The sequence below is a fragment of the Xyrauchen texanus genome, chromosome 26 (assembly GCF_025860055.1).
Source record: "Xyrauchen texanus isolate HMW12.3.18 chromosome 26, RBS_HiC_50CHRs, whole genome shotgun sequence".
Lineage (NCBI taxonomy): Eukaryota > Metazoa > Chordata > Actinopteri > Cypriniformes > Catostomidae > Xyrauchen > Xyrauchen texanus.
The window spans coordinates 17266416-17284918 of record NC_068301.1 but is presented as its reverse complement, the minus strand read 5'-3'; the positions used below and the strand labels follow the sequence as shown (position 1 = coordinate 17284918).

The window sequence follows — 18503 nt, the reverse complement described above, 5'->3', positions numbered from 1 at the left end:
ATCAAATCTCACTGGATTATAACACAAAAATAACTAAAAACGAACAATGTGCGTAGAGCTCATCGCCTACACGTTCCTCCCTGTGTTGTGTTTGTTTGTGCCAACACCTTTTTTGTTCCTGGTCAAAAATTACTGGCCCACTAAGATTGTTAATAAATCTTTCACATTGCATTTATTATCCCAAGATATTGCATTAGATCTTTTTGTCAGCTTCTTTTATAGTAATTGTGTTTCGCACTTCTTTTTTTTAACATATTTCATAAAATATATTCTATATATTTTTATTGAACTAAGCTTATACCAGGCTAGTTGGGGGCAATCCCTGCAGATATGCATAACATTATATAAATAAAAAATAATAATAATGTACTTAATTAATAACCACTTGCTTGATCTAAACAAAAGCTGTCATGTATCTTAAAATCTGGATTTTACAATGCATTTAGCCGATCCTACCATTTCCTAAATAATGCTTTTTAAATTCCTGATAAATAATAACTTTTGTTTTCATGATTTGCTAATTTGTTATCACAACAATTGTATATTATAGTCAATTATATTCAAAGACATAAACAAAGATTAGAAGTTTTATATATCGTTGGAAAGGTCTCAATTAGTTAAATGCAATGAGCAAATTAGCTTCACTTAGTGGCCAAACTGCAGTGAGTATAAGTGTAATATATTCCCACTGACACACATAAATATAATAAATAGGAATTTCTTTTTGTCAAGTTTTTTTCATATTTCTTCCTGAAACATACATATAACATAGACAATGACAAACGTAACTTGCTATCCCAACTCAAACAAGCCCAAACACTACATAACATGATAAGTAGACCTATGATAAGTACAAATATTCCTCAAAGAGTGTACATGGAAAGACGATGCACAAAAGCGCTCTAAGCACATGTCTGAGTAATCTGTGTGTGCAAACACACATCCATATATGTGCTCATCTAAAGTCTTGGGATTCTCCTGAACACTTAATATTTCTGTATTTTTGGGGGCCTGGGTAGCTCATCAAGTCACTGACTACCACACCTGGAGTCGCAAGTTCGAATCTAGGGCATGCTGAATGACTCCAGTCAGGCTTCCTAAGCCACCAACTGGCCCGGTTGCTAGGGTGGGTAGGGTCACGTTGGGTTAACCTCCTCGTGGTCACTGTAATGTGGTTCTTTTGTGATTTCAGATACCATATTTGAACAAAGGAATTTTATTCCAATTGGATTAAGTAATATCTATATATACATATATATAAAACACACAATATAAGGGTTAAAGTACAGTATATCCCATGTAGCCTCTCAAATTATATGAGGTAATTTAATGCATAATTATTAGCAAGAATTAGCACCACAGGACATGTCAACAACCCATGTGTCTTGCAGGTTCGCAACAACTTTGTTGCGGCAAACCTAAATGGGCATTTGTGCTAGTTGTATAATAATAATAATAAATCAGATGGAATTGGGTACAAGAATACATGTAAAAGTTACAAATAAAAAATTATTGAATCTACTACTTCTGTAACTCAAGCACACAGGGTAGTTTCCAAGGATCTCCCTTGTTACAAGATCAAATCTAAGACACACTCACATTAAGAAAGACATGCTACATTACATGTTGCTCTAAGCGTATTTTCTGTTAACATAAACTGACCACCTTACTCTAAAATGAAGCAAGAAGCAACCCCTTGGGTTGAAGAACCAGGAAAGCTTATGAGCTTTCTTTTGCCCAAACCTGGAAATACCAAATTTCTTGGACTTGATTTTTGTTCCCCTGCATTTACTTTCGTACATCACATCAAGTGCAACATTATCTGGCCGGAAATCATCCAGGCCCAATGAGTCATAGGAAGCAACCACTAAACCTCTTTTTATCTCATATAGAGTGAATTGTGTGTTTGCTGGATGCAATAAGTTCAAGTCTGATGGTTCTCTGGTTGATGGTGGGGATTAAAGGATGTTATTAGGGGGGAGGAGGTGGAGTTATACTAGAACAGCCTGAAAGAGTTTGGGGGGGTTAAGCTCTGGAGGTTATGGTATTGACCTAAAAGGTCAGGGCTTAACTCAGTCTACTTGATACAATTTCATCATCAAGTCATCTGTCAGTTTTTTAGAGTTTGTAAAATCTGATCCTTTAGAGATTGCATAAAAAATTGAAAGGTGTTGATGAAACAATCATTGGATGAACGGCTCGTTTTCTTTTCATTTATCGAAGAGCACCATAAAATATTGTAATTTACTCATAATGTCAAGACAAATTAGATGAGTATTTGTGTTTTGTTGTGTCTTGACATGCCTACCAAGAACAGTCACCCCATCAAAATTAGATTGAATGCTATATAAGCCGTTTAATGGTCTCTGATAGACACAAATACTACAGTACTTACTCAGTGTCACAATGTTTGACTCAATGAGCTCTAACTTTTTCATGAACAGACAATGCGCAGCAAATAAATAAACCATATTCTTTTATCTGTTTTAAAAACACATTTATCCACGTCTACATATCTGTAGCATGTCATTTCATGTAGCAGGACAAAGATGTGAATAACAACATCAACAATTGTGTTGATTTTGCTCAGTTTTGAAACAAACTGATAATGATCATTTTTCAGACATTATGGACACCTTTGATGCAATATTTCACAGTAGCATTGTTGCCCAAGTTATATATACAGAGCAAGAGCAGCCTTCTTTTTATATATATATATAACACCATGTTTACATGTGATCATCGGTCCAACAATGATCAATTGTGGCAACACTGAGCCAATAAATCAAAATGCTGTCATACTCACTTTTGGGGAATCTCAACATTATTTACACATGATCATAAAAGTAATGCACATTTAGAATGTTTCAAACATCATAAGCAACACCCTGCTTACATAATATCATAACTAAAATTATCTGATCCATTTTAAAGGAATGTCATGTGTCGGCAACAGAAGGAACAATGTGCTCAGCACAGAGTTTAGAGGACAGACAGCATTGTAAGTGTAACCACACATTAATGTGAGTGATTATATAAGTTCATCGTCTACTTAGTTGTCGGCTCGCTCCTTGTGTCCTGTCACCTCCAGAACCTACTGAGAGCATCACTTCCTCTAGGAAGCTGTGACAAGGGAAACAAATTTGGGTAAACATTTGCATTGTCAGCGATATATGTGGCAGAGTCAGGTTTACACAACCCACAGTGGGTAAGAGAAGATGTCTAAATCACACATACAGGGATAACTGGAAGGAATTACAAGCAAAGAGAAGTCAAAATTGTCATGCATATACATTTTAATTACATATTTTGTTTCAGGAAGTTTATGGAGAGGCAAATTAGGTACACTGCTGTACCTAACAAAATTCTTCAGTCTTGAAAAATCAAGGGTCATACATAGAGCTTATTTCAAAATCAACATTGCATGTAAAGAAAAAAATATATAAGTATTGCAAAATAATATTTTCAAACTAGTAATGCAATTCCCATGAGATTTAAAAATCACCTTAGAAGTGAAGATGCTTAAAGGGATAGTTAAACAACAAATTAAAATTCTGTCATTTTATCATTGTATCGAAAAAGATCAAAGTAAATGATGACTGGGGCTTACATTCTGCCTAATATTCATTTCTGTGTTCCACTCAAGAAAGTAAGGTATTTGGGTTTGGAACAACATGAGGAGTATATGAAATGTTAGAAATTAATTTTTTGGGGGGGGGGGGTGAAGAACCATCCCTTTAACTCCATATACTGTAGATCATCTCTGAATCTTCCTCCAGAATGAAAACCTGACGGATTCAATGAAGTCATCCAGGCAGAGAAATTATGTGTTTTTACATACCATAATTCAAGGGCTGATGTCACTCTCTAGACAGAATCAGTCTTGAAAAAGGCATCAAGAGGCTAATGGAAAGAGTTGAGAGTATTTAAAAAAACGTACCTCTTAGTGTTGTGAATGGATGTGCCCCCGAGTACGATGCGCACCCCTGGAATTGTGCGGTTCAGGTTATAAACAGCCAATGCCTCCTCATAAGTGGCCCCTCCAATTATAAAGACGATAATGTCTTGAGGTCTGGAGGGTGCAGACAGAGTGTAAAACTGTTTAAGTAAGTGAATAATAATAATAATAATAGAGCAATTTTATATCACTGTAGTCCAAGCTTCTGCATGGTAATTTTGTACATTAACTCTACCACTGATTTTAATTAAATATTTTCTTTACTCCTCCCTCAGCATACAAAATGTGTTTTAAGAAGCCACTGGTTATACATATCATGATTTTTAAACATATTTTGATTTGGGGAGAATTTTGGAAAAACTGCAAAATTGCAACACTGGATTTAAGGTTTAAAAACATAACCACTGTATATCAGTATATTATGTACATACTATGTTTTGACTACTTTTTGTTAGTGGGGGGTGTGGGGGTGTGGTTATTCATGTTTTTGAGACATTACAGACATTGCATCAGAAAATCATTCTGATTCAAACTAATGGCCAGCATCATCCGATCACTGTCAACCATGTTAAAATAAAATTATATATTCTGAATCGATGTACTGATTATCATTGTCCCATGTCTGACAAACATGTTGAATGGTCCAAACATCATCTGCAGCCTCAAACTGAACTTTTGACCATATGTTAGGAGTGAAGGCAATTAGCTCTATAGAGAGCTATATGATGCTCCCTTGCTTCCCATTTAGTGAATATAAATATAATACAATAGCCTCTGAAACCAAACATTTTCAACTTTTGGGAGAATCCATTGATTCTCAATGCGATAATGCACAGTAAACATTGCCGCCTATCCAGGGAATGACTTAAACTCCAGAGTGCTGTCTGCCTGCACTGGTCTCATAATAGTTTGAAGTGCACTTAATTTTCACCCTAATTCCGTATAAAGCCTCTGAAAGCAAAATTGTATCTTTTCAGCCCATTGATTCTTAATGTGATAATACAGTGTACATAGTATATTACAGAAAATTATCCTATAGCCCACTTACGTGGTCATTGTGTTTAACAGTGTTTCTCCCAAAGAAAAGAACAGTTGAGATCGGCGCCATGTTGTTTTGACACATGACTCGGTGCGTATATGCATGTGTATGTATATGTATATGTATATATATATATATATATATATATATATATATATATATATATATATATATATTTACACACACACACACACACACACACACACACACACACACACACACACCTAAATAAATAACATATTTTAAATTATTTAACCGCTTTAAAGGTGCTTATATATATATATATATATATATATATATATATATATATATAGGTGGTCTCTGAGGGTTAAACGTGCAATTTGAAGCTCATTTAACTGGTAGGATGTTAAAGCTATAACAATAACAAAAGGCTAACATCAAATGTCTATGCATGCTTCCAAATCTATTTTGTATCTGATTGTGTATTGCAGTCTATTTATGTATCTTTGTCACCTGTCTCTCAGAGAATTTGGCCCCAGGTAGGGGAACTGGCTGTCCTTCAAACGACCCTTGATCAGCTGATCCAGTGTGTCATGTAGCAGCGGCTGATGCTGTGCGTACACATTCTCAACTCCCTGTTCAAACACACACAAACATAAATCACAAACAAGTCTGCCAACTTTCAAATTGAGAATGTGACTATAATATGGGATGTTGAGAAATCCCATTAGTAAACAAATGCTCTACCTTAAGTCCTTTGAAAAACTGTTTGGTGATGGCCACAGCATCTGTAGGGCTGATGAGGTCACTTCCTCTGATTCGTTTGCCCCCGTACTCCACCATGGCCTTTACCATCTGCAACACATATTGTAGCAACGTCGAGCATACTTTCCATAGTTTATAAGTTAGATTTTTCGTAATCAAACAACCTGACGATCACATTAATTGCATAGCTGCCTGGATCACCCATCATTACAGATACATGACAGTACAACAGGAAAGATCTGATTGCCCCACCTTGCGGTGTCTCTCGGACACTCCTCTGCGGTTGAGCTCCTCCATAAGACTGGGCAGGACACTGCTGCTGTGTTTCTCATAGCGAAGTGCATACAGCATCACAAGCCGCACAGCATCAAGTTCATTCAACCGAGGGTTCTGCAGTAGCCGTCTCACATTCTGCAAGAAGAGGAACATGTACATTGTTTCCCACAAGCTTTTGTTGCATCCTGTTAATTTTTTGCTCAGTCAGCAAAGAAAACAAAATGTTGTGTGCAGTGACTATTTATTTTCAATATATTTTTTAAGGCACCCAGTTTTTCTCTCTTCATTTAACTCACATCTCAGTTCCACTTTGTAGTGCAACTCTATGTATATGAATTATGAATATCTATGTATTCATAAAATAAATAAATGAGCACTTGGTGATAAGACTAAAGACTGCAGTCTTAAATACATGCTTGATAAGTGTCAAGTATCAAGTTTCTGGTAAGCGTCTGACCTGTTGTGCACTGGAATGGTCATTCTGGCAGGCAAGTTCCTGCTCCACCTCCGAGACCTCCATGAGTTGTCTCTCACTAACCAGGCGAGACAGCTCACCAACCACGGTCACGTGCTTCGACACAGTGCCTGACATTTTCTTAAACTGAGGGTAGTTATCCACAAATGCCTACAAAGAGAGTCATAAAAACAGAGCTTTGTGACAAAATAATACAACTCTACTTACACATCTGTCTCTGTACAGATGTGCTCCAAAGAACAGTATTGATGGATTTATCAGTGGCCCTCTCACCTTCATGTCAGATATGGACTCTAATTTCTGTTGGCCCTTGGGCTTTTTTTTCTGAAAATCCTCCATCAAGTTTTTGATGTTTGTTCCAATCTCTCCAAAATTTAGGTACAAGTTCTGATTGCAAGATAGAGAAAAAAAACGTAAACATTTATATACTGTATTCAATGATCTTACATACAAATACAGTTCTGTGTTATTAAACTGAAATCAATATAGTACATTACTTCATGAAGTATTAGACTTTATCTGTGGATGCACAAGACAACTTTAACTCACATTTGCATAAAACTCATCATTTTCTGCAGACAATACCACCTCCTGTAGGTCTTTACTGATTCCAGGCACTCTTGACAGGTCTATGCGGTTGTTATTGAGGCCCAATAGTTCATGAACCATAGCCTGATATGTCCACTAGAGGAAACAAACACATGTAGAAGTAGAATCTGCTGCCAATCCAATAAATCATTATGTAATATTTATTTGGCTGTAGCACTATGATTATTTTCAGAAGAACAAGAGCCCATTGGCTGTATTTTCAAAAGAGGAGAAAGAGAATAAAAAAGGATTCTATGTAATATCTAACTCTAAAACTCGACACTAAAATACTGTTTTTACAACAGTCTGTTTCCAGAAGTAAAACTCCCATTCATTTTTTCCATTCACTAATTGATTTTCAAATATGTCTTATAAACCTTTAAAGACACTTGAGCGCTGAGGTTGTTTATTGATGGTATATGCTTCAGTTGAAGCCATCAGTCCCAGTTATTTCAACTTAAAAATCGTTTAATAGCAGAATTCATGGTGAACAACTTCACTACCCATGGTCCAGCACAGAAAAATTACCAATCAGAGAACTGCCGCCAAAAAAGTCCAGCAGTAATTGCCAACATTCATGAAGCACTGTGAATGACGCAATCGAGTCGGAGTCCTTACACCCTTAAACTACATACCATATTATATATATATATATATATATATATATATATATATATATATATATATATATATATATAAGGAATATTTTGCTCTAAACCTAAAATATATTGTTCCTATACTTATAATCAACAACCTAAAATCGTTTTTCTTCTATTACATCATTCGCAATGCTTCATGGGATTGTAGTTTGTGCCCTCGTAAAAGCACACCATCTTGTACTTTAGTCTTTTTGCCCAATTTGCAAATAATTTTTTGGGGGTCATTTAATGTTGGAATTCACCTCATTGCTGGCTGGTTTGGTTCATGGCTTAGAACTATGGAAAAAATTAATGGGAAATATATTTCCAGAACCCAGATTCTGAAAAAGTGGGCGGGCACTGTTGTGCTCTATTACCCCAGATAATCAAAAATAAAAACATGGGCTCTATCCCCCTCTAGTGGTCATGCTTAAATTTTACTCCTAGATCTAATTTTGTAATACAAAACAAGGGTATAATCAATTCAATTTCAGCAACATTTTTAAGAGATGTTGTTTCTTGCCTGGTTGAGAAGAGGAGTTATGGCATCATCACTTCTGTCTAAAATCAGGAGAAGGGGCGGTACTTCTGTTTTTCTGAAGTCAAACAGCTCATACTCCTTAGTAATGATTTTCTGTGGAAGACACAGAGAAGATCACACAAATTCCTCAAGGAAGAGATCAATCTCTAAAATAGCAGTCTTGTTGAACATCGACATTGATGGAGTGAATAAAACACCAATAATCAAACCATTTGCAATTTATGTAAAGTGCCACATTCCAGATGCATTTACAAATATGTATAAAAGTTAAATCTTACTTTGACACTTTCTGCCAGCCTTTTGGACATGTCAGAAGAGAGTTGGTAGCGGATCATGGGGCATTTCTTCAAAGCCAGCAACACTGAAGTCAGACCTTGAGTGACACGGGGCAGTACACTGGGCTCCCAACTGTTACCCTACAAAAATAAAGAGATATTTACAATAGGCCTAAAACCCTCTTGAACCTTAAAGGGTGCCAAATAGTTTTGAAGTACAAAAAGTTTACATTTTCTCTTACCCTGGATACCCCTTGAAGTTTGAGGGAGAATAGGTGTGGGTTCACTGCAATGAAATCTCCATAGAACTCCTACAGTACAGTAAAAGCAATTATGTTAGAATGAAACATAATATAAATATTAAAGCGATTGTTCAACCAAAAATGAAAATTCTCAATCATTTACACACCTTCATGCCATTCCAGATGTGTACGATTTTCTTTACTTTGCTAAACATCCATGCCTTCTGAAGCAAACCAGTTGGTTTGGGGTGAGAACAGACAAAAATATAACTCCTTTTTCACTGTAAATCTAGACCTCATCAGTCTCCTTGGCGATCAGGATTTCAAGCTCGATTACACTTCCAATAGTGCCATCTAGCTCACTGCGCATGCGTCAAGCACTAGGATGTGCAATCAAGCACTAATTGAAATCATGATTATGCTTTAGAGACTGCATTGGCAAGATGTACAGTGAAAAAGAAGTTACATTTTGGTCTTTTCTCACCCCAAACCAACTGGATCATATTAGAAGACATTGATTTAACCATTGGAGTCTTATGGATTACTTTTATGCTGACTTTATCTGCTTTTTGGACCTTTTGGGTCACCATTAATTTCCATTGTATGGACCTACAGAGATATTCTTCTAAATATCTTTGTTTGTGTTCATCAGAAGAAAGTCATACACATATGGGATGGCATGAGGGGGAGTAAATGATTTTGGGTGAACTATCCCTTTAAGTCAGATACCAAAACATTAAAATGTAGGAAACTCTGGGCTTCTTTATATTTAAACCCTGCTTAAGTTTAATACTATAGATATATCTAGCAGAAAGCAGTACACTTGTGCCAAGATTTCATTATGAAGAAGACTTCACTCACCTGCACTTCTGCAACTACTTCTTGCTCATCTGCCTCAGCCAAAGCCTTAACTTCACTCTTACTGATCACATTGCTGAAATCTGCATATAAAAAAAAATTAAAAATCAGAAGTTATTAAGTGCATGGTGCATATTGTGACCATTAGCATATATTATGCAAAATGAAGCATAAGTAGAGGTGCAAGGTGTCTGTTGATCAATTGCTGTCACTCACAGATGAAATAGACACTATACTTTGGTCGGCGAAGCTCTTGAATCAGGTGCTCAATGTTATCCTGAAAATAGAGAGGTGAAATTATCTACAGTAGTAGTACATTATCTGGAGTGTAATCTCTCTTGCTCTCTCTCTATCTTTTTTTTTTTTTTTATGTGCAGGAGACCATTATAGAAACTGAGTGTTGGGATACCTTAGTTGGCCGGAGAAAGCAGATAGCCTTAAGGTGCTTCATGTTGTCTCGATTTTGTGAGTCAATGCGCTCAAAAAGGTAGACTTCCTTCTGCAGTATCTCAGACTGAGTGTAGACCACACTTACTATACTGGTCTATAAATATAAAAATACACATATTCATTCAAGATCAAAAGTAAGGGGAGTAAGAGAGCAATTATGTAAAATTTCACTCATGTGCAACTGGTTGATCACAACCGTTTTGTCACTGGAGTAAAAACAAACTGCTCACCTAGACAGCATTTTGGAGCACTTAAGAAACAATTGACAGTTCATTCAAAACCAACGACATACATGTCAAGCAACAGGCAACACTGCGCACATTACCAGACTATCAGTGGTTTAATGACATCTGCTCTTTCTAACTTTAAAGCGTAAAACAGTGTTAAACTTCAAACTCTACATTTACATTTACTTACCGTCTCTTTATCCATAAGTAACACCTTCATTCCCGGTCCGCTGCTCTCTATCATTTTGGAAATATACTGCTTGACAGCAAGTGTCACGTTCATTCTGTCAGTGAGAATGGGCCCAATGCTCCGATCGTTTTACACTTGTTTAACAAAAATATAAAGGGCTCTTTTTATCCCTAAGCTCCAGCACAAAAATATTGTTGACAATGAGAGACAACTGTCGACACTTCCTAATACTTCCGGTGTACGCGTGGTTTCAGCTCATATCTGATCTGGGATCAGTTTAGAGGAACGGATCTTCCACTCTTGCGTTTAAATTGACTAGTTCAACTGATCTGCTAACAGTTTGTACGTATATGTAAAAAATATCCCATAATTCAAAGCTGCAAAAAAAAAAAGTTTAAATAAAACGCCTTTTTGGTAAGGGCGATGTGTTATCCGTTGTTAATTATCTGTTCTTAATTAGTCATCAAACAAAGTACTCATATTTGCTCTACATAAAATATCTGCATGATCAAATTTAAAATTATAAATTATAAATAATATATAAAAATTACACACATTAATTAACTATTATCTTACATTCATATATTAAAGGCGCACTTAGTAATTGTTTTCCTCATTAATAAGTTTCACTTTTCACTAGATTTTTAAATTTCACTAGAAATTTAAAAAATCATGACCATACACATGAGACTCCAGTCATATCAGTAAACCTTATGAAAGTTGTTCTATTCAACATGGAGAGGGTCCCTGTATGGGGGCTGCCATGTTGAGATCACATGACCAGCCCTATGCTACTTGCATAATCTCAGTAACACTTTCACTTTTCGATTTACATAATCATGGCTGACTGTGAAAAATGATTATCTACAGTGGTATATTTAACTAATATATATATATATATATATATATATATATATATATATATATATATATATACATATATACATATACATATATCAAATCAATCAAATCAAATCACTTTATTGTCACACTACCGTGTGCAACTGTGAAAGTCTGTACAAGTGCAACTGTAGGTAAAAGTCTTGTGTGCAGTTCCGAGCAACATAGCAGTCATGACAGTGACGAGACATATACCAATTACAATAAACAACATATTTACACAACACAATTTACATATCAAATGTACACATAATTACACAAAACAATAATAATATACAATGTACAGTATACAATACACACAATATAGAATACACATATAATAAAAAAAAATTAAATAAAGAGTATATAAAAAAGATACATACAGTAGTTGTATTGTGGAGAATATAATTATGACAGTCCAGTGTGAGATATAAGATCAATAAAGTGCAATGCTGATTATTGATCGCGAGTTATATATGTATAGTGGTGGTGGTGTAGTGGTCTAAGCACATAACTGGTAATCTGGTAATCAGAAGGATGCTGGTTCAAGCCCCACTACCATTGTGTCCTTGAGCAAGGCACTTAACTCCAGGTTGTTCCGGGGGTATTGTCCCTGTAATAAGGGCTCTCAAAGTTGCTTTGGATAAAAGCGTCTGATAAATGTAAATATATATATATTATTTTTTTTATTATTATTAATGGCAGTTTTGGAATATGAGGGTCTAAAATAAGGTCTGTGGTAAACATTACTTGAAGATACTTAAATGTTTTTAAATGTTAAATGTTGCTAACAAGCTGCTAGATAAGGACCACAATGGTTTTCCGTTTCATCAGGCACATACACTCACATGCTTGTGGTACTTGTAGTCATTATTTATGTTGTAGATAAAATGTTCAAGTATCTTCAAGTACTGTTTACCTCAGACCTTATTTTACAATCCATCTTCTATAGCCACTTGTCCTGTGAAGGATCATGGCCCATGGGTTGTGCTGGACAGGTGGCCACCCTTACCAAAATGTAGAACAAAAAACTGCAGTCTGATGCAATCTATGTAGTAAAAAATGCAGTTTTGTGTAGTATAATGATGCATTACTGCACAGTGACAAACTGTACTACACCTAAAATGCCTTTATATATATATACTGCATAGAGTGCTGATATAGAGCACAGCAGTACAACTGCGGGTCAGTGTAGTACTACTACAATTCAGTGAATTGTATCTGCATTCCAGTGTTGTACAGTAGCTAGCACCCGTGAAAAATGACCTGTAATGTCTCTTGTATGCAATGTATGATTTATTTGTATGGAATACATAGCATAGCAGAAGAAAAAGTGGCTGAGAGAAAACAGTAATGCAAAAATAACGTAATGCTTTACTTTCCATAAAATGTACTTTTTAATTAATTAAGTTACTTTTTTAGTAACACAATATTCTAACAAGTTACTTTTAAAAGTAATGCTACACAACACTGCTGGTAAGGGTGTTCATCCACTGAACATTGGGACACTTATGACTCATTCACCTGCGACATGAAAAAGCAGCTATTATTAGAAGTGCAGCTTTTATTAATCAGCACCACCACTGTATAAATGACATATCGTTCATTTTCCTTGAAGATATCCAAATGTACAGTGTTATATTAACAGATAAATGGCATAAATAAATAAGATATATAAGATTGTATTTTAAACCTTCTTTTAACAACTCAAATATTTAAGATTGTTTCACTTTCATGGTAAAAAAAAAAGGCTTGAGGTACATCCCAAACTGCACACTTCTGCACTATTCTACGTAATTTTGTAGTGTAAGTAGGGCAGTACGATATGTAAAAAACATTTTTGCAATAATTGCCGTTGTATACAGTTTTCAGACGAATGAAACTGAGAAAAAAAAGAGTCATATCACATTCTGAGACTTAAAGGTCGCCCGCCTGTATCCAAATGTTGATGAGCAAAGTTACCCATAGCATGAAATACATTTGGATGCGAAACTTGCAAACTGGATTCAACCTCATCGCATTTGGCCGGTGCCAGGTGCGAGTTTCACACACTGGCCACTGTTTAAAATATTTGCCGACTTCCCAGACCCATGGGTTTGCCATTTCCCGATATTGCTGGTAATCGTCTGTTCGTAATCGGCATCGGATCTTCTTCTTCCTTGGTGTTTAACAGCAGTTGGCAACCAAATTGTTGCATTACTGCCACATACTGTCTTTCTTTAACTTAGTTCTTGTTAATTAGATTCGTCCTTCCAGCCCAGTTCTCCTTAGGAAATTAATCAAATATTTCCCTCCTTGATCATTATTTCCACATTCTATTGTACTTTTATATTGTACTCTCCTATATCCATTCTCCTTAGCTGTTCCTTCATCTCTTCCCTTTCTTGTGAATATGTCCTTCATGACATAAAGATGTGTTTAACTGTCTCCTCCTGGCATTCATCGCATAAACCTCTAGGATGTTTTCCTATGATATGTAGAGTTTTATTTAGATCGCAATGACCTATCCTTAGTCTACTTATTATAACTTGTTCTTTCCTTTAATTTCCCCTCTCTCTTGCCATACCTACTTTATTTTGAACACTGTACAGCTGTCTCCCTTTCTTTTCATGATCCCACTGATGTTGACATTTTTCGATTATCTTTTTCCATACTAGATTCTTCCCTTCTGATTTTGATAACTTAATTCTGATGTCAACAAGTCCCTTTTTTGTTGCTTCTTTTGCTAATCTATCAGCTTTCTCACTTCCTGTAGTCCCACGTGCGCTGGGACCCACATGAATGTAATACTTCTCCCTAGTCTGCATATTCTTGAGTTTGTAAACAAAATCTCATACAATAATTCTTGATGATTTCGAGTTATTCCGTACTATTAAAACTCATAAGGGCTGATACAGAGTCACTATATATTAGAATGTTGTAATCTCTGGTTTGTTCAATCCATTATAATGCTATTAATATAGCATATAGTTCAACTGTGTATACATTTAAGCTGTCGAATATACCGCAGATCCTGTTGCATCCGTATGTAGATCCTTTGACCCATTTGTAAATATTTGAATGCTGTCTTTGTACTTATAATGCTTGTATTTATAATATTCACTATATCTATACTTCTACTTCCTTTAATTTTTAAAAGCTCTAGATCAACCTTCAAGTTTTCCAGTCACCAAATTGGTTTATCAGGCAACACCACAGTCTCAGCAAATTCTTTATCATACACTTCCATTTTCTTTGCTATTAAATCGCCTGTCTATCCAAAACTTTCTTGCTTTCTCTTCTCCTCCTCCCAACATTTCTGTAATACCTTTTTCGTTGGATGGCTATCTCCATGTTCCCTTAGATTGATCCAATAGTTGGTTGTCAATTGCCTTCATCGTAACCACAATGGCATTTCACCTGCTTCAACCTGAAGTGCACATACTGGGGAAGTTCTGATTGCCCCTAAGCACATTCTTAAAGTACGTGCTTGCACAATGTTCAATTTAGCTAACAGATTTTGCTGCTGATCCATATATTATACACCCATAGTCTATCTTAGACCTTATTAGAGCTATATATATATATATATATATATATATATATATATATATATATATATATATATATATATTTTTTTTTTTTTTTAATGTAATACTTGCTCCCCATTCTAACCCTGTAAGACACCTCATCACATTTAGTACTCAAAAATCAAAAACACTGTACCTTTTCTAATATACTGTACTTCCTTACATTTTCAACTTGCATTCTTTTTATTTGTAGAGGCAATTCATTTTTGTTTTCTCCACTGAGAACTTAAATCCCCACTTTGTTCCCCATTTTTCAACTTGCCCAATTCCTTCTTGCATCTTCTTGATTATGTATTCAACATTTCTACATCTCTTCCATATTGCTCCAACATCTGCAAATAAGACCTCCTCATATCCACTGGAAAGTTTAAGTAAATATCATTAATCATTATGGAGAATAAAGTTGGACTAATTACACAAAAAAAAAATATTACCATAGAATATGGTATGCCTTCTCCACATCAAAGAACACTGCTATTACTGTTTCTTTATTTATTTGAGCATTCCTTATTTCCGCTTCCAAATGTATCACAGGATCCATTGTGTTTCTTCCTTTTTTTTAATCCACTTTAACATACAGCAATTATATTTCTACTCTGTAAGAAATACATTAGTCTTTCATTTATCATGCGTTCCATTATTTATATATGATGTTAATGCTATTGGCCTATAGTTCCCAGGTCTACTTGCATCTTTCCCAGGTTTCCTTACTGCTTCTTTCCAGCTTTGTGGCAATTTCCCCTCCTCCCACACTCTATTATACAACATCAATATTTTTTCCTGGCTTTCTGACTTAAATGTTTTAACATACTGTAACATATTTTGTCATTTCCTGGGGCAGTTTTCCTTGTCCTGTTCAATGCTCTTCACAGTTCTCCCATGCTAAAAGGGACATCTTGTTCCCCATCACCATTATTTTTCCTACATAACGCCTCCTCATTCTCTACTTTTGTTCTTTCTCTACCTCTTCTTCCTTCTTCTGATACATTGTTAAAGCTATTTATCTTAATAAAGGCTTTTGCCATCATCTCTACCTTTTCCTAGTTACTGCAGTTTAATTTTCTTCAATCATAAATGGATAGCTCCATTTTTGTTTCCAACTGAATCACAAAATGTTTTTTACAGCGTAGAAAGAAATTGTTTCCAGCGGAGCGCCGGAAGTAAGTTTGCCCCCTGAGGCAAAACGAGGAAGTGACCGTGCATAGAGTCCATTCCTAGTTGTTGATCAATGTGATGGAGAAAGGAAATCTTAATTGTAAAACAAACCCAGACACAGCAAACTAAAGTCACATTCACGTGAATTGGCCAGCGTTTCCTCTGTGCCTCCGTATTGCCGATCTATTCAGATAATGTCCGTATTGCCGATCTATTCAGATAATGTCCGTATTGCCGATCTATTCAGATAATGTCCGTATTGCCGATCTATTCAGATAAAGTCAATTGTATGGGCAGTTTTAGCGCTACAAATCAAAACAAAGCTCTATAGAGATTGCTAAGACATGTGACCAACTGGGCGGCAACAGTGTGGTCATTTGAACACAGTATTCCTGCAGTTTCCAGTACTGCAGTACAAGTGTGGTCATTTGACCGCAGTATTCCTGCAGTTTCCAGTACTGCAGTACAAGTGTGGTCATTTGAACGCAGTATTCCTGTAGTTTCCAGTACTGCAGTAAAATTGTGGTCATTTGAACGCAGTATTCCTGCAGTTTCCAGTACTGCAATACATGTGTTCATTTGGACGCAGTATTCCTGCAGTTTCCAGTACTGCAGTACAAGTGTGGTCATTTGAACGCAGTATTCCTGCAGTTTCCAGTACTGCAGTACAAGTGTGGTCATTTGGACGCAGTATTCCTGCAGTTTCCAGTACTGCAGTACAAGTGTGGTCATTTGAACGCTGTATTCCTGCAGTTTCCAGTACTGCAGTACAAGTGTGGTCATTTGAACGCAGTATTCCTGCAGTTTCCAGTACTGCAATACATGTGTTCATTTGGATGCAGTATTCCTGCAGTTTCCAGTACTGCAGTACAAGTGTGGTCATTTGGACGCAGTATTCCTGCAGTTTCCAGTACTGCAGTACAAGTGTGGTCATTTGAACGCTGTATTCCTGCAGTTTCCAGTACTGCAGGACAAGTGTGGTCATTTGAACGCAGTATTCCTGCAGTTTCCAGTACTGCAGTACAAGTGTGGTCATTTGAACGCAGTATTCCTGCAGTTTCCAGTACTGCAATACATGTGTTCATTTGGACGCAGTATTCCTGCAGTTTCCAGTACTGCGTTACAAGTGTGGTCATTTGAACGCAGTATTCCTGCAGTTTCCAGTACTGCGGTACAAGTGTGGTCATTTGGACGCAGTATTCCTGCAGTTTCCAGTACTGCAATATAAGTGTGGTCATTTGGACGCAGTATTCCTGCAGTTTCCAGTACTGCAGTACAAGTGTGGTCATTTGGACGCAGTATTCCTGCAGTTTCCAGTACTGCGGTACAAGTGTGGTCATTTGGACGCAGTATTCCTGCAGTTTCCAGTACTGCGGTACAAGTGTGGTCATTTGAACGCAGTATTCCTGCAGTTTCCAGTACTGCGGTACAAGTGTGGTCATTTGAACGCAGTATTCCTGCAGTTTCCAGTACTGCAGTACAAGTGTGGTCATTTGAACGCAGTATTCCTGCAGTTTCCAGTACTGCAGTACAAGTGTGGTCATTTGAACGCAGTATTCCTGCAATTTCCAGTACTGCAATACATGTGTTCATTTGGACGCAGTATTCCTGCAGTTTCCAGTACTGCGGTACAAGTGTGGTCATTTGAACGCAGTATTCCTGCAGTTTCCAGTACTGTGGTACAAGTGTGGTCATTTGGACGCAGTATTCCTGCAGTTTCCAGTACTGCAGTACAAGTGTGGTCATTTGAACGCTGTATTCCTGCAGTTTCCAGTACTGCAGTACAAGTGTGGTCATTTGAACGCAGTATTCCTGCAGTTTCCAGTACTGCAATACATGTGTTCATTTGGATGCAGTATTCCTGCAGTTTCCAGTACTGCAGTACAAGTGTGGTCATTTGGACGCAGTATTCCTGCAGTTTCCAGTACTGCAGTACAAGTGTGGTCATTTGAACGCTGTATTCCTGCAGTTTCCAGTACTGCAGGACAAGTGTGGTCATTTGAACGCAGTATTCCTGCAGTTTCCAGTACTGCAGTACAAGTGTGGTCATTTGAACGCAGTATTCCTGCAGTTTCCAGTACTGCAATACATGTGTTCATTTGGACGCAGTATTCCTGCAGTTTCCAGTACTGCGTTACAAGTGTGGTCATTTGAACGCAGTATTCCTGCAGTTTCCAGTACTGCGGTACAAGTGTGGTCATTTGGACGCAGTATTCCTGCAGTTTCCAGTACTGCAATATAAGTGTGGTCATTTGGACGCAGTATTCCTGCAGTTTCCAGTACTGCGGTACAAGTGTGGTCATTTGGACGCAGTATTCCTGCAGTTTCCAGTACTGCGGTACAAGTGTGGTCATTTGGACGCAGTATTCCTGCAGTTTCCAGTACTGCGGTACAAGTGTGGTCATTTGGACGCAGTA

The 18503-nt window shown here is 36.7% G+C and overlaps 1 protein-coding gene across 1 annotated transcript; it reads right to left on the bottom strand.

Moving 5' to 3' along the window:
* Positions 1 to 1465: 1465 nt before the first annotated feature.
* On the bottom strand, positions 1466 to 10691 carry LOC127620095 (vacuolar protein sorting-associated protein 45-like). The gene is made up of 15 exons (XM_052093195.1): positions 10484 to 10691; positions 10026 to 10160; positions 9833 to 9893; positions 9620 to 9699; positions 8759 to 8827; positions 8520 to 8657; positions 8224 to 8334; positions 7024 to 7158; positions 6748 to 6861; positions 6457 to 6624; positions 5976 to 6134; positions 5706 to 5813; positions 5472 to 5593; positions 3941 to 4072; positions 1466 to 3123 (listed from the first exon to the last, which is right to left on the bottom strand). Exons 1-15 carry the CDS (start codon positions 10574 to 10576, stop codon positions 3042 to 3044), a joined length of 1707 nt encoding a protein of 568 aa, XP_051949155.1. The 5' UTR covers positions 10577 to 10691; the 3' UTR covers positions 1466 to 3041.
* Positions 10692 to 18503: the final 7812 nt, after the last annotated feature.